The sequence below is a fragment of the Heterocephalus glaber genome, unplaced genomic scaffold (assembly GCF_053883595.1).
Source record: "Heterocephalus glaber isolate CG9 unplaced genomic scaffold, H.glaber_assembly_v1.0 deba00001561, whole genome shotgun sequence".
NCBI lineage: Eukaryota > Metazoa > Chordata > Mammalia > Rodentia > Bathyergidae > Heterocephalus > Heterocephalus glaber.
This window is the reverse complement of record NW_028258349.1, coordinates 1646873-1666233: the sequence shown is the minus strand read 5'-3', so window position 1 is coordinate 1666233 and position 19361 is coordinate 1646873. Positions and strand designations below refer to the sequence as shown.

Here is a 19361-nt window from a genome sequence, read left to right as displayed (position 1 = left end):
TTGCTTTAGCTAGGAATTCAGGACCAGCCTGGGCAACATAACAAGATCCCATGTCAAAAAAAACACAACAACAACAGTTAATTGGTTGTAAACATAACCATTATTTTGGGACTCTGTATTTAATTCTATTGATCTATATGTCTACATGGGCCAGTATCACAATATTTTGATTATAGTAGTTATGTAGCAGATTTTCAAGTTAGAAAGTCTGACTCCATCAACTTTGTTCGTTTTCACCATACCAGGGATTGAACTTAGGACCTTGGCTTGTGAGGCAGGCACGGCATCACTGAGCTAAATCCGTGGCCCAACTTTGTTCTTTTTCAAGATCATTTCTGCTAGTTGAAAAACTCCTTATATTTTCACAAGCACAAGTTTAGCATTGGCTTGTCAATTTCTGTAAGAAAAAAGGTGAGATTTTAATAAGGATACATTGACTCTGTATCTCCATTTGTAATGGATTGCATTTTAACAGTTTAAATCTTCAAATTCATGAACATAGGATACCTTTCTATTGATTTATAGCTCCTTGAATTTCTTATCATTATTTTATAATTTTTTCAATGTATAAATATTTTGTTAAATTTATTCCTAAGTACTTTTTTTTTTTACACTATAGTAAATGGATTGAATCCTCAGCTTCATTTTGAATTCATTTATTATTCCTTGGGATTTTTCTGCATATAAGATTATATTATCTGTGAGTAGAGATCATATTGCTTCTTCTTTTCCTGTCTGGCTGCTTTTTATTTCTTTTCTTGCCTAATTTCTGTGACTAGAACCTCTACTTCAAGATTAAATAGAAATAGGGGCTGGGGATTTAGCTCAGTGGTTTCGCCGCCTGCTGTGCAAGCGCAAGGACCCGAGTTTGATCCCTGGTACCAAAAAAAAAGATTAAATAGAAATGATGAGAATGGACATCCTTGTCTCATTCCTGATCTTGGTGGCAAAGCATTCAGCCTTTCACCATTAAATATGATGTAGGTTTCTCATACATACACTTTATTAGGTTGAGCAAGTTCTCTTCTATTCCCAATTTGTTGAGTGTTTTTTTTTTTTATCATGAAAGGGTATTAGATTTTGTCAGATGGATTTTCTTTGTCTATTGAGTTGAGAATATGGCCCTTGTCTTTATTCTGTGAAAATGGTATATTACATGAATTGATTTTCATACATTGGAGTAACTTTTCATTCTTGGACTAAATTCCACTTGATCATTGTGCATATTCCCTTATATATGTTGCCAGGTTTGTCTAACTAGTACTTTTTTGAGGATTTGGAGACAGCTGTTGCTAAAGACAGGTGAATGTGTAACATATAATTAGCATTCTTTCTGCTGAAGTAAGTATTAGAAAAATCTTGAAAATTAACTTTAAGGATTCAAAAGATATAGTAGTACTTTGGAGCCATTTCTCATGGGATCATCACTGATCTTTACCTTATACATTAATGGATGTATGTGATTGTTTTGTGGAATCCTGAGGTATTAACATCAAATTTTGGTTTATAGAATCTCAACTGTTACGGCAATGCGTAATATATTTTAGGAAGACTTTAATCAAAAAAACGTAAAATATAGAAAACTTTGATATCTAAATGGGCACATGCAAGTTATCTGGAAATGTTATTCCTTCATGGGGTTTTATTCACCAGGGTAACTGATAACTGTGGCCCCTGTATCCTAAACTTCAGGAAACTTTTCCCAGTCACAGAGAGAAATATGACAAGGTGGTTACCTTAAACCGAGCCCACGGTGTGAGTTCCGCGAGTCGTGTCACAGCCACTTCCCAAGGAGGGGTGGCAACTGGGAGCACTGGTCAGTCTGTGTGCTCTGCTCACGCGAGGTACTTTCCACTAGTGCCATTCAGCCATTTCCTTGTCTCTTCTCTTTGGGCCTGTTGAAACTAATTTCTTGATTTTGCCCTTCTATTAACTTTCCAGCATTTTGGATTACCTTTGCTGTACGCAAAGTCATTAGTTTATAAGAATTAAAAGTGGGACTACTGCAAAGCCACACATTCTGTATCTTTAAGATCTTATTGGCCCAGAAAACAAGAGCATAATATTACAAAGAATATCATATCGTTCAGAATATATTTTTTTGTAAACTGTAAAGCTTTGCTTTGTATGAACTAATTTAGATTCTTACAACAATTCTAACAGGTAAGTAATACAGATATTGGTAAAACTGAGGCTTTGCGAGTTTGAATACTTAGAATTGAGCAGGAGTAGAAGTTTAGTGCTGCCCAGGGCCAAATGCCTTCATTCTTTAAGTGAAGAATGAGAGATTCCTTTCCAATGTCATCCTGGGGCCTTTGCATCTCTTTCTTCAGTTCCTTGTTCTCCAATAGTGAGGCACTTTTCCCCCTCTTTTGGGGTCATTGCTCCATTTTTAATAATGAAACACCTTCAGTTTCATCCTGAAGGTCCTTTGAATGAAGGAGTTAGGATCCCCTGTCTGGTCCCTGCAAATTTTGGAGTCTTGTAGTTTTTCACTCCTTTTTTTGACCCCATAACCAGTTGGGTGTCTGTGTACAGGCACCCTTGCCCTGCTCAATTTGAAGTTAATGCACCGACCCAGCCCTTAATGGGGCATTGGCTTGTATTCACCGTGGTTGTTTATTTCCTACTGCAGTATCCATGTGGCAATGCAGGGGAGGGAGACCCACATTCATTCCGATTCTACCATTCACAAGCTATATTTTTATTCTTTCTCTAAGTCTCAATTGTCCCTTCTGTGAAAATGAATGGTTGGATCAAATGATAATTAAGGCCACATAAGCTCTGCCGTTGATCTAGCTTCCCTATCGATTTCATAGTGTTCTTTGTTTATGTCTCCATTTCTGGTTTACCCGGTTATTTTACAGATAATTTAATTATTGCACAACTTTTGTCAGTGTTTCTCTTCACAATGCCATGGATTTTCTCTTTCCCTTTTTTTCCTAGGCAGGCCAGCAGAAAGTGCTACCTGCTCAGACCACTGCCTCATACCTGTCTCCGTGCCAAAGCCAGAGGCTTTAATTGCAGATCTGAGGCTTTTATTCAAGGGCTAACAGTGGGAAGGCTAGAACAGTTTTTCTGTGTTACTGCTTTTTCTCTCCTCTGCTTTTCTCTCCTTGTAAGAAAGATGAGCAATCAGGCCAACTCGTCTCAGCTTTTGCTCATGGAGACTGAAAGAACCAAAAGACAGTTTCCCTACAGGCACATAAAATGGTTCTATTCTCTCCTCTGTCCATTTAAAAGAATTACATGATATTAGCATAAAGATAGATCACCATGATCATTTTGATTATTTTGCACCCAGCCTGTTAATGTTGGGGAGTAGGAAAGATTCTGCTGTGATCTCTAGCACATTCAAGGCCCTGCTGAGCTACTGATCAATAGTGACACAGTCACATCAGATGGCCTTCAAATAGTGCTTCCTTTTTCAGATGGGCTGGGAGAGAGAGGAAGAAATACAAGTGCTTCATTCCTCTTAGGCTACAAATAAATAGTGCTGTGCCGCTGCGTTTCAAGCATTTTGAGAGCTTTTCTGGGCCGCGAGCGTGTGTGAGCAAGTGGGAGTGGGGGAGGAGCCCGTGCTGAGTTTCCATCTCAGTTGCAGATGAGAATAAGACCAGGAGTAGATGTTGGTATGAGTGCTCCTGGTTCCTACCCCTAGGGGCCCCTGTCACCTTAGCACCTGCAGAGCACGAAGCGTCCCAGAAGTGGGAGTGAGACCGGGGGAAACTTTGCTCTTTTTGCTCCCCTCCCCCTGTGCGGTTAGCAGAAGGTCACTGGCTGAGTGTGTGCGCTGGAATCTGGGGCCGCTCCTGCCCTGCTGCACTTAATGCTGCTTTGTTCCATGCTAAATGAGCCGAGAACTTTCCCCAGGTCACATTCATAATCCTGCTCAGAGGACACTCAGCTGCCGCACAGAGCATTTCTGCAGGCAGGGAAGGACTTTCCCTTTGGAGCAGGGACACTTGCCTGGAGTCTGGACCGGGTTCTGAGCCCTGGTTCTGCCATGAACAGATGTGTCCTTGGGCAGGACACTTAACTTCTCTGCCTGCCACTCTGTCCTCAGTGATTCAGCAGTTATTTGAGCTTCCTCTCCTAGGCCCTGTTTTAAGATCTGGGAGTACAGAATGAAAGGACAAGGTCCCAGTCCGCTAGGGACTCACACTCTGTGGGAGAAGACAGACAGAATCCACGAGAGCCAGGCAGAGCCACTGTGGCAGACTGTGTTCTATGCTGGGAAGGACAGGGATGGGATACTATGAAGAAGAGTCCCTTTAGGCGGGGTCATAATAGTGAGCATTCATTAGCCCTGGCAGATACTTGGCTGAGGTAAGTTCTCTCTCTCTCCCCTTCCCTCTCTCTCCTTCTCCCCTTGTTTGTTTCTTTCTTTCACCTGTTGGTCTGTCTATCCATCCATCATATCCATCCATCTCTCCATCTGTCCATCCATCCATATTACTGAGGATTGAACCCAGGGCCTTCGCTCTAAGCTACATCCCCAGCTCTTTTTTATTTTTAATGTGAGACATGGACTCCCTGAGTCACTGAGTTACCCAGGTTTGGCTCAGATGTGTAATCCTTCTGCCCAGAGAGCTGGGATCACAAGTGTACGCCACCATGCCTGGCCTCATACTTTATATACTTTTTTTAATTCTTCTTTTGTAAATAACTTTCAATGTGACTCCTCCAGTGCTTTCTGGATTTGAATCCTTGACTCCTGCTTATGTGTCTGGAAGGTGTCAGTGTAGAGCGCTGGTAAAGGGACTCACTGATATGGATACATCACAGCTGGTGACTTCTAGGCACAAGTAGGCTGTCAGGCTTTTGCTTTTGTTTTTTTATACTTGTGTGTATGTTGGAGAGAAGACACGATGTGGCCAGGAGACCAGGTAGCTATAAGGAGATGGGCAGTGTACAGAATAGAAACAAGATCTGGTTTGGAATCCCTAAGGGAGAGAGTTGGGCAGAATATAGAAGCTGGGAGCTTGGGAGAGACCTAGCACCTTCTATTAACTATCTGCTAACTGCTTTACTCCTGAATCTCATGTGGCGGATGCTGAGGGGCAAGGCAGAAGAACTGAGCGGTTTTCAGAGAAGAGATAAGAGCTGGGAATGCAGCAGCTCCAGAGACCTTTATATTGTACCCATTTATAGGGGCTCCATCCCTCCTCCTCCTTCTGCTGCTCCTCTTCATTGTCCTTGTCTTCATCCTAGCCCTTATCCTCATCTTCATCCTCCTCCCCCCCTGTAGTACTGTGGGTTGAACACAGGGCCTTTGCACTGGTCTATATCCCTAGCTCATTTTTATTTTGAGACAGGGTCTGGCTAAGTTGCTCAGGCTGGGCTCAAACTTGCAATTTTCCTTCCTCAGCTTCCTAGAGTGCTGGGATTACAGTTGCATGCTACCACTCCTAGATTCTTGTTCTTAAGGAGAGTTAATTTGGCTGCTCTTAAATCCTAATTCTGCCTCCTCTGCAGTGGCAGCAGCCAAGATCCCCACTCGGCTTCCTTGTTCTTCCAGCTATTCTCTTCTGCTGCCTCCTTGAATATCCTGTGCACAGTGCAGTTCAGGGATCCTCCAAATCCTGGCTGGGGGACTTGGCGGGGAGGGCGGGCGCTCCGCTTGGTATCTCTGTCCTGTCTAGGCTGTGCTTGAAGATTTCTGGCCTCACTTTCAGCCTCCTTGGACTGTCCCAATTTGGTGTCTGACTCCCCAGGCTGTCAGAGTGGCTTTTGTACTTGAACTCCAGTCAACCTGCTAACCTTTGGGGGATCGTGCTGCCAGGCAAGAACCCGTGTCATTTAGTGCCCCTCCTTTCTTTCCAGAGTCGATTATCTGCCAATCCTGGCTGGTTTTGCCCTCTCTAGGACTTTCAAAGATATTACTATTATTTTAACTAATATACTTTATTTCTAAAAGCAGTTTTAGGTTTACAGAAGAATTGAATGGCAAGGACAGAAGTACTGTCTCCCCCGTCCCAGTTTCCTCTATTGATAACATTAATGTGTTACATTTGTTACAGCTGATGAGCCAGTAATGATACACTGTTGATAACTAACACCAGTAGTTTCTATTTGTTCACTCTTTATGTCCTACATTCCACACAAAGTTACGTTTTATACCTTGTTCAGAGTTTGTTTGTTATTTGAGGGAGGCTTAGTCTGACACCAGCTACTCCAGCCTTATCACAGGCAGAATCATCTGATGCCTTTACCTTTGCTTGTTATCCAGATTTTCACCTTGTCTCTGGAAACATCTGACAGAACCATTGCAAATAAAGGGAGTCCCCAGAGGCAAGTGATGGAAGACAGTCAAAAGTCTACGGGTGCTGATTGTTCTATTGGTGAATATTTCAAGTGGTTCTTTCTGCATTTTGTGGTACAATTCACATACCAGGAGGCACTGAAGTTCAGTTATCACTGTTTTCAGAGGTTAATTGCTGGAAAATAGGGTGGATGCAAGAAAAATGAAAACACTAGTGCCAAGATTCACCCAGTTCTGAAGCTGAGGTTGTCCAGAAACTTACAAAAATTTTTCAAGTCTGTCAGTTAATACTTTATGCAGTTAATTCCTGCTTATCTGGAAATGAAGCCACAAATAGAACAAATAACCTCCTATCTTGATTAACCAGTTTGCATCTTTTATACATTCTAGATATTAATGAAAATCTAATATGCCCTAGCATTTAAAAAACTCTTTTACTTTATTCTCCTGTTTCAGCTCTGTGGTAGATGTTCTGAATAGAGCCCCCGTGTGCTGTCTCACAGCTGGGATTCTTGGAAGGCAAACACAGGAAGGCTGTAGATGTCATACAGAATGCCAGGTGATTAAGAATCTACCAACAGAAAGGTTTAATCATCTCTTTGTAAGCCAGGAATTGTGTGTGCTACTATAAGAGCTCCTAGCTTATGTCCAATTCAGGTACCTGCATAAAAGTCAGGTACATTTGTAGAATCACAACAGGACTACACATAGTCGACTCTAGAAGAGGCAGGCTAATGCTGCCAGTGGCCAAAGACCAGGCAAATCCAGACCTCAGGTCTCCTTTTGTTCCTCCTTGGAGTAGAGATCTTCCCCTGAACATTCTTGGAGGATTCCAGTCAGTCAGAAATGTTTTGAGCATCTTTTTTGTGCTTGGACTTGTGGTGGATATGGTCAGCCAGTGCTGAATACAACATGTATTTGGTTGTGTATTGATGCTGTGAAAGAGACCAGTAGAGAGTTACAGGAGTTCTTCCTGTCGGCATCTCACCTTCCCTAGAAGGCAGCAAAGGGGAGATGGAGATTGATGAGCATTAGGGGAGGGCAGGTAGAACAGGAATGTTCTGTGCACAGGGAAGAGCAAGTGTAGAAGCCCTTGGGTGTGAGGAGAAAAGGTGTGTTGGAGAAACTTCTACATAATTGGAGTGGCCACTGGCATGAAATGAAGCTGGACCATGCAGGCTGTGTAGGCTGTGCTGAGGATTTTGATTGTCATCTTTAGAGCAGATGGAAACAAGCAAGGGGGGTTCTTAAACAAGGCAGTGAGATGATCTGACTTGCATTTCAAGGAGATCACTGGCAGCCTTGTGGAGAATGGTTTGGAGAGGCCACAGCAGCAGTAGAGAAACCAAGGAGGAGGCCACTGGATGGATGAAAGGAGACAGAAAGGCTTTTGGGGTCAGGTAGTAGTGGTGTAGATACAGGGGTGGAGGTGTGTGTGGAGAGAATTGACAGGTCCCTGTCACCAGTATTAGCTGTTACTTAGCACAAGAAAGGAAGAATGTGATGTGGGAGATGGAAAGAAGAGAGCATGAGTGCCCACTTTGGGAATTATTCCTCTTAATTACCAGGCATTTGACCACTGACCTTGATTGTTCCAGGAACTCTTAGAGCTCAGTATCAGTGGAAGAGGCAGTAAAAGCAAAGCCCTTTCTGACAGTAACCTACCTCTGCCTTTGACTGAAGGCATGGAATTGGTTTTGGCCCATCTCTATTGGAAGTGACAGAAGTCTCTGTCTCTAAAGGTTGCTAGCTCAGAAATGGGTGAGGTTCAAGTCTGAAAACAAACTTTCCAATCTGAAGCAGGAGGCAGCCAGGTTAGGTGTGGTTTATCTTGGGAAAGGCATGGAGTCTGACCCCTGAAATAGAACAACTGCATAGACCACCCTTCTGGGAGCAAGGCTGATCGTGCACTGTCTCTCACATTTTGCTCAAGATAGGGATAGACTGACGCTAGCTGTGGAGGTGGTAATGGTTACTGAGATACTCTTCTGTGGTAGTGGTACGCATGTATAGGAAGGTGTATTCACTGTCACCCTCTGGTTTTACCCTCAAGAAATGGCTTTCTGGCTTTTGCTCTGCTTCCTGCATTGTGGTTCTGTTTTTGATTCATGATGGTAATGTGGACAGTTAGTTCTTGTCTAGGAGAAGTAGACCTGCTTACATCCTTTTAATCTCCTTGGAAGCCCCCGAAGTGCTATCTAGTGGAGCTGGGTTAGTGGAGATGGATTCTCAAAAGGGCAGATTCATGACTGTCTTCTTGTGATTGGGGAGGAAGGGGGGAAGAAAGAAGAGTGTGGTGTGAGTATGATGTGCTCATGGGTGTGCAGTGCGAGGGAAGAGGGTGGCACATAAGGTGTCTGAACACATATGTACAGCGAGGGTATGTAGAGGTGTGTGGTGTGTGTGCACACTACTAGCCTGGGTGGGGTCGATGTAGCGAGGTAGGCACTTGGAGGCTGCAAGTGCTGGCATCCTAACACGAGCTCTTCATGTGCAGAGCTCTGCCCACCCTGTTAGGGAATCGAGTGAGGAGCTGGAAAGCCACCTCTGCTCTGCATCTGTGTTGCCTCTGTCCTCCCTGTGCTCTCCACATTTCCAGGCTGCTTCAGCACCCTTAGTCTAGCAGTGCCCCTCCCTGAGGAGGGAGAGATGGGGGGAACAAGGGGGTCCTCTTTTGGGTGTTTGTGTTCAGGCTCAGTCCTGGATCCCACTGGGCAGCAGGGAGCAGCGTGGAAAGGCTTCTCTGTAACAGGTGACCTTGCTGGGTCCTGAGGTCCCAGCCCTCTCGTGGTGCTGGGGGGAACATCAGCCCCCCAAGGCTCAGGTTCCTGGCTGCACTGAGTTGAGGGCAGTGCAGTGCCCTCTGTTGTGCAGTGTGCAGGAGAGCGAGCATGGAAACTGCCCCCTGGGCTGGAGGGCCTTTCGAGTTGGGCAGTCACGAACTGGGGCCTCACGGCTTTCCTGTCTATGTGGGTCAATGACGTATTGACAGACTGTGCTGCCCCAGCAGACCTGGCGGCGGGGGGGGGGGCAACCAAATGAAGTCTGACCGTATTACTAGATATACTCATTCACCTTGTCCAGTTTCAAGGCCCTTTCTCAATAGCAGGTTGTTCCCCATATGCCATGTCGGGGCTATTGCCCTGGAGATCAAACCATGCTGTGCTTGCTGCTTGCCAGGCAGCTCACAGGCTGCTCAGAAGTGCATTCTCCAGCACAGACTGATGTTGGTAGTAGGTGAACACTGTTAGCAGTGTTTAGGATCAAAGCCCTCCTCACTGGGGTCAGACCTTTGTTCCAAATTTTGGGAAAATCTTTGCTTTCCTATAACCACAGGAAATAGCTTTCCTGCTTGGATGATTGTCCTATTCTTATCTTCCCCTACTAATGTAATCCTTGCTTGAGTAGTTGAGTAAGTTATTCTGGAGCTGTTAATTTCATGCCTATCTCTTGGACCATCTTATGTAGTTCACGGGTAGACAGGAAAAACAAACCTCAATGGGTCAGTACGAAACACGGTAATGTGTTTGAAGGAACCACCATCGTACATACTTAATGAATGTTGGGTTGTCCTCTTTTTTTCTTTTATCCTCGTATGGAGTGATATTTAGAAATTATCTATACTTTTGATTCAGCAATCTCACTTCTAGGAATCTAACATAAAGAGCAGCTTGGATGAGCTCAAAGATACATCGATGAGGCAGTCCATAGAAGCATAATGATGCAGTGTGAAGTGTCCCTAAGTAGGGGAGCCATGATACGCAGTGTGATAGACCTGTCAACAGCGGCCCAGAAAGATGCCCAAGTTGTAAAGTCAAAAACTAAGCTGAGTGTGGTAGTATATGCCTATAAGCCAGCCTGGGCTACATAGTGAGTTCAAGTTCAGACTGAACTACATAGTGAGACCCTCTCTCAAAAAACCAAAACCCAAAACAACCCCAAAAAACTAAGTTGCAGAAGAACATAATGTGAACCTTTTTGCCTTTTAACAGAAAAAAATCCCTGCTGTGTCAGTGAATAAATGTCCATTAGGACACAAAAAGAGATGTGTGTTGAGCTGTCAAGAGTGAGGACTTTATTCTTTTGCTCTGCATATTTCTACATTATTTGCATAGTTTACAACAGGAAAGTACTTACATATTAAACATTAACCTGCATGTAATTTGGTTTTAAAAATAATTTAAAAGTATAATCAGGTCAAACTTTTAATAAAAAATCTAGTCCATTCTTTTCCCCCAATCAGGGATTTATTCAAATATATGAGGACTCCAATATGTTCAGGGCTAACAGTTCCATTAATTAAAAAAGTATGTAATCCTTTCTTTTTTAAGGTGCATTAATGTTTGCCAAGTACTTTTGTGTAATAGATTTTAATTCATTTAATCTTACAGAGCAGGAAATTGAGTCAAAGAAAGGCAAAGTGCCTTGCCATGAAAATAATGGTGGGAGTCTTTCTGATTCTGAAGCTTGCTTGGTTAAACACAGTGTTCTGCTACCTCTCTGATTAAAAGCAAGATAAAAAGGAAACAGTAATTTCTGGTTAAGTTGCTTTTTATAATTTTAGAAACAATCTCAAATACCCTTTGGCTTTTAATTTCCTCATCTGTAGAATGGGGAGATGAACTTGGTGACCTCCAACGCTCTCCAGCACTAAAAAGCAGGGCATGAGGCTGACGCAGGAGAATTGCCATGAGTTCAAGGCCAGCTTGGGCTACATAGTGAGATGCTGTCTCCAAAAAAACCAAAAACCAACCAAACAAGCACTAACATTCTGTGATGAGGGACACTTGTCCTCTCTCTTCTCAACGTGTGCTTTTCTTTCTCACAGTACGTAGGAAGCCTGGATGTGCCGAGACCTAACAGCAGGGTGGAAATTGTGGCTGCCATGCGCCGGATACGGGTGAGTGGTCAGAGTGGGGGGGTGTGCAGCTGCAGTTGAAGCGTCTTAGCCGCTGGCCTTTTCAGGTGGTGCTGGAGTTGTCAAAATGGACAGCTGCATCCTTTGCAAGCCCCAAGCCTCTTCTCCCTGTGCTGTCCTGGAGGCTGTTCACATTGGATGGTTGGTCTCGATTCAGAGCCAAGGTTGAAGTGGATGTGTGGCCCAGGGTACCATCCTCTCTCCCTTGTAATCTGCGGCACCACATACTGAGGTACACGTGTGACAGTTGGCCAGGTTGTGATCAAGAATGGCGAAGAATCCTTTTGACTTAAATATGTTAGGGGAAGGGCTTAGTAATTAGCTGGTAATTGACTCAAAGCATATTTTTAAAAGGCAATTTGTTATGGTATAGAATTATAAAACTTACTTGAATTTTTCAAGACTGTGAGATTTCAACAAAATTTCATTTATTGGTGGCTTTAAGACTCTGGGCATGTGTGTGCATTTTCTCCTGCTGCTTCTTGTTCTCTAGAACATTTGGCATATGTTCCAACCTGTGTCTTCTGACTTGGGTACATAGAGCTGAGATTGGACAAGAAGCAAATTGTCTTCTAACCACTGTGAAAGAGTTTGTCCATGTTCTGTGCACTGAAACAGGAGAAATTATCTTAGGCCTGTTCATCTTAAAGGTAGACTTGGGATTGGTAAACTGTATTATACTTACTTTTTAGAGAGAACAGGTGTTAGAGATGGCTAGATTTGTCATCTCCAGATGTAGCCTGGTTTGGGCTCATTGTTCCTTGTCTTTAGAATCTCGCTTAAGTAGAAAACATGGAACTGATGCTGGTATTTCCTTTTGCTTTGTTAGTTTCACTTTCAGCCAATTCTTCATCTGATTAGCAGAAACCTCAATTCAATGACAGCAGTGTTGGGAAAGAAGATAAGCATGTTTACTCCTGTTTTTCTGAATGGTTCATCAACCTAATAAAATCATCTCTTCAGTAACTTGATCCTCCCAGGCTTTTGGCTTTATTTTTTCAGTATTAAGTTGAATTTATTGAGACTACTGTTCAATGCAACAATACTATTTATCATGGACTTAAGTAACAAGTAGTTTTAAAGCACTCTCACATGAGTAATTTCCTTTAATGTTCACAGCAAGCTGCGGAGGTGAGGATCATGTCAGCCTCATTTTCTAGCTTAAACTGAAGCTCAGAAAGGAAAAGTAAAGTGTCACCCCAGTCCAAGAAAGGGGTTTTTCTGCTTGGTCTTGGGGACACATGCAGATTTTATCACCCTTTTGACTGCAGGTTTGATGTTCAGAATTTCCAGGCCTCTTCTCCTCTTCCTTTTACCTTGGATAGAAAGCAGGTACAGAGGCCTTGTCCAGAGACTGACTGGGATGTTACCATTGTTAGGAGGGCTGCTGCCCTCATCGCTGCTGCTGGGGTAGGAAGGAGTGGACGCGGAGCTGGCCTGTCACTCGATGTCCACCAAGGAAAGTCCCTCTTTCATTCACATGTGACTGAAGGACAGAATCTTTTGTTGCTAAGGTCACTATCATTATGGAAGTAACATCTCTACAAATCGTAGCTACCAAAAGTAGTAGCTACTTACATGTCAGGTGCTTTGTGAAGTGTTTTGATATTGAAATGATGTTTTGTGACTGTTTCCAGCTACCCTAGATGAGGTGAGGATATTGCTGTGAGGTTTTTGGTACCGGGATCAAACTCAGGTCCTTGCGCTTGCGCAGCAGGCGGTGAAACCACTGAGCTAAATCCCCGGCCCCTGCTGTGAGGTTTTATAGATAAAGACATAGAACATTGAGCAGGTTAAACAATTCTAGGTCAGGTTGTTGTTAACAGGTGGACTTCAGCTTCACATCACGGGCTGAGCTGCCTGTCTCCTCTGAAGGCTCTTTGTGATGCAGATATGAGTCAGGATCCCAGCTGGGAAGCAAGGAACTAGGACAGGGCATCTCCCTGGTACAGGAGCCAGTGGCAGGAACACAACTTTATAGAATGATCAGAGGCTCAGGAGGACACCTCTGGAGGCAGGAGTGACTGGTCATGGGGGAGGGGTGGCTGCTCTGCAGATGTGGAGGCACTGGGGACTGCAGTGGCCCTGCGTCATCTTCCCTCATCGTCTGCCAGGCCATGGCCCCTGTACTGTCTCTGCAGCCCCTTCATGGGAGCTGCTTCCAGCACCTAATGAGCAGCTCATTAAATTAGAAGGAGAAATTAATTGGCCAGAAAGCTGTTTGGTCTGGCTGTCCAGTCGCTTGTTTAGACTGCCTACCATTAAGAGCAAGCTCTGATTGTGTCTTACCCCAAACTCACAATTCACTGCTAAGTCCAGGCTGCTTTTTTTTTTTTTTTTTTTTTTTTAATTTCCCTTTCAAAGGCTGTTTGGGCTGTAATTACAGCTGTCAAGAACTAGGGCATGGGATCTGTGTAAAGGACTATGCCTGATGGTGTCCTTTTATGTTGAACAGTGCTAGGCTAACATTGGGCAGAACTCTGCGGGCTTTGGTTGCTGGGTACTCTTATGCGCTCAGAAGCTACAGGCCTCAAAGTGGGGCCCGAGGCCCCTGAGAGCAGCGGTTGTGGTAAGGACCAGAGACCAGGCTCTGAGCCTGCTGAAGTCCTGGATCCTCTCTGGGGTGCTGTGCTGAGAGGTGGTAGTGAAGACCACCTCTCTCCCAGGGGGAAGCCGGCAGAGAGCGAAGGGCTCTGCCCCAGGGGCCCACATTCCTCCTTGGAGCTCCGGCAGATGGATGCATTCCTGTTCCTTTCCCAGCCCCACAGCTGGTGTGGACTCCCAGCTCCATATGTGGACTTAATGATCGGCTGGCTCTTCCCTCTCCTTATCTCTCATTTGGTCTCTCACTTTCCTGATTTTCTTTCTGAATTTATGGTATCTGTCTTGGGCAACTGTTGCTTTTTTTAATGTGCTGTCAAGATTTCTTTATGGTTGTTAAAAAGGCATAACATTAATTTTAACTTTAAAAAAGTGTACAGTTCAGTAATGTTAAGTATATTCTCATTCTTACAGCAGATCTCTAGAATGCCTTATGTTGCAGAACTGAAACTCTGCTCCTATTAAATATATTTCTTTCTCCTGTGGCCCTTGGGGCGAAAGAAACTTTCTATTTCTATGATTTCGACTACTTTAGATATCTTGTATGAGAGTACCATACTACTTGTCCTTTTGTGATTGGCTTAATTCACTTATCATAATGGCCTCAAAGTTTATCCAGGTGCAAGTAACAGTATTTCCTTCCTTTTGAGCGCAGCATAGCATTCCATTGTATATGTATATGTATAGTTGCTCTATGTATTCCTCTATCTGTGGGTATTTGAGTTGCTTGTACTTCTTGGCTAATATGAATTGTGCTGGTATGGACATGGATGTGCACATATCTCTTTGAGCCCCTGCTTTGAATTTTTGTTTGGATATATGTCCAGAAATTAGATTGCTGGACCTTTTTTGTTTTAAGCTAGGATCTTGCTGTGTTGCCCAGGCCAATCTCAAATTCCTGGGCTCAAGCAATTCTTCTGCCTCAGCCTCCCTAGTTGCTAGGACTCTGAGTGTGCACTCCTGTATCTGGTGGTAGTTCTGTGTTTTGAGGAACCTCCAGACTGTTTTCCATAGTGGATACCATTTTGTCTTCTTACCAGCAGTGCAGAAGGATTTCAAGACTTTTTTTCTCGATTACTTGTATACCTTCATGGGTGCTAGCCCTTTAAATAGCTGGGTCTCTTTCTGGGGAGCAATCTGAGTGTTCCTGGGTATCTTAGTTACCTTTCTCTCATTGCTGAGACAAAATACTCAGCACTTAAAGTTAAAGGAGGAAAGTTTTATTTAGCTCACAGTTTGTACAGGTGTCAGTCCATAATTGGCTGGCTCCAAGGCAGAGTGGCATGGGAGAGGATATCACAGAAGAGAAGCAGTTCATGGCAAGCAGGGACAGCAAAAGCAAGCAAGCAAGGGAACCAACAAGCAACCTTAACTGGGTCTTCATGGCCCTATTATCTTATCCAGACTATTTAGGGTGGGTAGCACTCACACCCTTAATCCTAGGGTCCTTGAGTCTAGCATTGCACCATGAATCAATCCCAGGGCCACACACTCTAGATCCAGCTACCTCAGAAAAAGCCCCACTTCTGACTGCATGAGGCTTTCAGGGGACATCTAAACACAAACCATAACACTGGGTGATCCCAGGCAGTAGGACACATGGTCACAGTGGACTCGGAGGTTGCATGCTGTCTTGGGGTTCCTAATGAACTGCGCCATGCCGAAGTATTCCCTATATTGTGTGTTTTAGGGCTGGATTTGGGATTGACCTCATGGATGGTTGTAATCTCAGGATTAGTCCAGTCTTTGGTATGAGGAGACACCTAAGTGGATAAAGTTATCAGGGCTTCTGACAAAGCTTCTCTGGAATCAAGCTCTTCTGATCTTCTTTCTAACAATGCCCCAAGTCTAATTGCTTCTGGCCCTGCCCAGCCTGGGTGTATGTATGCTTGTTCCTTCATCCATTCTTCAGATATCTTTTTGTCTGTTTTGCAGTATTGGGGATCAAATCCAGGGCCTTCCCACTAAGCTACCTCCCTAGACTTTAAGTCACTAAGTTGTCCAGGCTAGGTTTGAATTTGAGATCCTCCTGCTTCAGTTTCCAAGACTGCTGGGATTATAGGTGTGCACCACCATGCCTGACTACATTCCTCAGATATCTGTGGGTTCTCTCGGGATGCTGTGCTAATATCCTAGTAGCACTCTGCAGATTGCTGGTGCTCAGACATGGACAGGACAGGCCTTGAATAGCTCTATGTTACTAGGCTAAGAAAGTATGTAGCTGGGAGATCAAACCCAATTTGGGGAAGATAGGGAAGGCTTGGTGTGGGTACTGACAGCTGGAGTCCATGATCAGTAGATGCTGCAGCCAGTGAGGAGGCTGTCACAGATCAGGGAGGACTCGCTGCTCCTGGGGGAAGGGATAACATGACATCACAGCTATCTTTGAGCATCTAGTGCTTAACATGGTGCCTGACCAGCGTGTGTCCTTTGTTCTCTATCGTTGCCCTCCTTAGCTTCCTTGGGAGGCTGTGGCATGCAGTGAGCAGAGCACTTGGTGGCAAGGAGCAATGGGAGTGGTCTGGCATCTTCTCCTTGACTTGATGCATGACCTTGGTGAGGCATCTACCTGCTATTCATCTCAATTTCCTCATTTATACAACAGAGAGCCTGGCACTTCTCCTGTCTCTCTGATGCAATTGTTGAATCTGGGATAATGTGTGAAAAATGCTTTATAAACCATAAAGGGCTATTTATATTCATTGGTATCATTTTGATGCCTTCCTCTGGGTTTCAACACATCTCACAAATGCAGATAAATACCCCGAGAGATACACAGCAGCCTCATCTGGCTCCTTTAATAGCAGCGTCTTTGCTCTTCAGCAGAAACAGTCCTTCCTTGAGGAGGCCTTTCCTGAGTAGGTCATCTTGTCCTCCTGTGTCTTGCAGCAGGCACCGTGTACCCCTCTTGGTGACACTGCTAGCAGCTGCATTGGCGGCCTCTCCCATGTGGCATTTGTGCTCAGTAGACATTGGTTGAGTGACTACTTGATAATCATGTGAGCATAAGATGATGAAGCCCCAAGAAGCTCCACCAGCGGGGTTCCAGGGGAGGGCCAGATTACACTGTGGATGGACCTGACCAGCTCTAGAGCTTGGCTGATAAGGGATGACTCCCGTGTGGTGGGAGACTGGCCACCAGCTCTGCTTCCCTCTTCCCACACCTTCACATCCGTTGAAGCTGCTGGAAGAGAAACCCTGGGTGAGGCCAGGAGGGGAGGGGAGGGGCAGGAAGGGGAGGGGAGGGTGCCCTTTTGCTGGGGCCTTCAGTGCTGGGAAGGGGACAGCACTTCCTGCCGGTCGTCGGATTTGCTCATTTTGGACACGTCATAGAAACGGCTTCATCTAATGTGTGACCTTTGTGTTGGGTTCTTCCACTTAGCATAATGTTGTCAAGGGTCATCCCTGCAGTGACACGTGTCAGCATTTCGTTTCTTTTTATTCCTGGATAATGATCCACAATGTGGATATACTGTGTATGATTGATTCATCCAAACATTGGGGGTGTTCCCCCCCCCCCGCTTTTCTATAAAAGGGGACTCCACTTGATTAAACTTTGGAAAGCACTTGATAGGGTTTGAGCAGTGTGGGGGTGAGTACAGCTGTCTTCTTTTTGGCCAGAGGAAAGCACTATTTTCTCCAGGATCCTGGGATAGGGCAGTCTCATACAGCTACAGATTGCTTTACTGGTAGCAGAACCTAATGTTTCCCCCACAAATTTTTTAATAAAGTATTGACTTTCTTTTTTGAGCCAATATTACTCTTAGGCTATGGGGACATAGAAGCCTAAAAAGTTGAACTAAGTCCCTGTCTGCGTGGAGCTTATATTCCAGTGATTAGGAATGGTTACAGGAAGAGATTGTAAATATTTTATTGACCACATGTAAATTCTCTACAGAATGGTAAGGTACAATGTGAAGATTGTGCTAGGAGGTAGGAGGTGGATGTCATCTTACATAGGCTCTGGGTTGTGGTGATACTTGAGTCTCTAGAGATGTGACTGAAAAGAAGGAGTGAGCCATGTGGGTATCTGGAGGAAGAGTGACTATCAGAGGGAACAGGAAGTGCAAAGGCCCTGGGGGAGGACAGGAATAGACTTTGCAAGTTCAGGGAATAGCAGGAAGGCTGGTATGAACAGAGCTGCATTATTGCATTAGACCGAAGGAGAATGGTAAGTTATTCATAGAAATTTATTCCCAGGAACTACACAAGAGAATCTGGTTTCCTGAATACCTACTGAATACCTGATCACAAGTGAGCAGATACATTTATCTTTCTAGAATTTACACGAGACTGAAATCTGCTCATTGTGAAGAGTTTGGTTCTGTTCCTGAGGTGAGTGACTCAGGACTGATTTTTGAACTGGGGCAGAGCTGCTTAATAAAAAACCTGGAGCCAGGTGTGGTGCATTCCAGCACTCTGGGAGCCTGAGGTAGGAGGATCACAAGTTCAAGCCCAGCCTGGGGAACTTAGAAAGACCCTGTCTCAAAATAAAACTAAGCTAGGCCTGGTGGTGCATACCTGAAATCCCAGCACTCGGGAGGCTGAGGCAGGAGGATTGCTGTGAGCTCGAGGCCAGCCTGGGCTACATCGTGAGTTCAGAGCCGGCCTGGACTACATATCCACTTACTGCTCCCAGGTCCTTTTGAAGGTTGCAGTTTTTGTCCATCTCAGGAGGTGGATATGCAGAAGACCAGTGGATTGCTGCTGCCCTAAACGGCCTCGGGGGACCCTTCACCCACGCTCCTGGCACTGGCAACAGGGTGCACTGGACACGTCTCCCTCATTTTGATAACTTCTGCGGCTTTTAATACACATTCGTGTATAAGCATAATATTTTTCATTTTAACCATTTGTAAGTGTACAAGTGCACTTACTACATCACAATACTTTGTACCCATCGCCACTGTCTGGGCCCCAAACCTTTTTATTACCTGCCACATAAACTCAATACTTACTAAACAATAACCCCCTTTTCTTCCCCAGCCTGGGTAACCTCTGTCCTGCCTCTTATCTAGTCTCTCTTCTAGAGTCTTCTCTCTTCTAGAGTCCTGGTGCAAATGACCTCCTGTGTGTACTTATTTCACCAAGTGTAGTGTCGGCAGGGGCCAGCCTGTCATAGCATGTGTCACATTTTGCCCCTTTGTATGGCTGAAAAGTATTTTCTCCTGTGATTTTTTGCACATCACATATCACATAGGTTTTGTGGTGTGGCTGGTTTCCCCTTGGGACTCGAAGTATTGTTATGGCCAGGGAGGCACTGCCATGGGACAAAACAACATACACTGAGACTCAGCTGAAAAGCCTCTATTTGTTATTCGTGTCCCACTTCACACTTGTTTAAGTGAATTTGCATATTCATTGTTACCAGGCAGACGGTATTGCTCCTTTATCGATCAGGGTCCCAGAAGTAAAGTGACTCACTCAAACTAATTATATTGTTGTTGTCCTTGTCCTGCTCACCAGAGTTGAGAGTAGGGCGCTCTGTGCTGTTAGCATGTCAGCTCCCCATGGAGCACGTCACGAGGGTTACATCACTTGATCTCTGCCACGACTCTGTGTGTTGTAGAGCAGCAT

The 19361-nt window shown here is 44.6% G+C and overlaps 1 protein-coding gene across 8 annotated transcripts in view; it reads left to right on the top strand.

Annotated features, from left to right (window-relative positions):
• Positions 1 to 19361, top strand: part of CUNH1orf226 (chromosome unknown C1orf226 homolog) — a 331114-nt gene that overhangs the window by 75820 nt on the left and 235933 nt on the right. For 4 of the 8 annotated variants that reach the window (XM_021244677.2, XM_021244678.2, XM_004865159.3 and 1 more), the window contains exon 2: positions 11094 to 11165. The exons of 2 other annotated variants lie outside the window; for them this stretch is intronic. In XM_021244677.2, coding sequence (XP_021100336.2) covers positions 11094 to 11165 — 72 coding nt within the window. Of the gene's footprint in view, positions 1 to 676; positions 4330 to 11093; positions 11166 to 19361 lie in introns of those variants that run through there. 2 more of the 8 variants (XM_021244680.2, XM_021244679.2) reach the window with 1 other exon arrangement.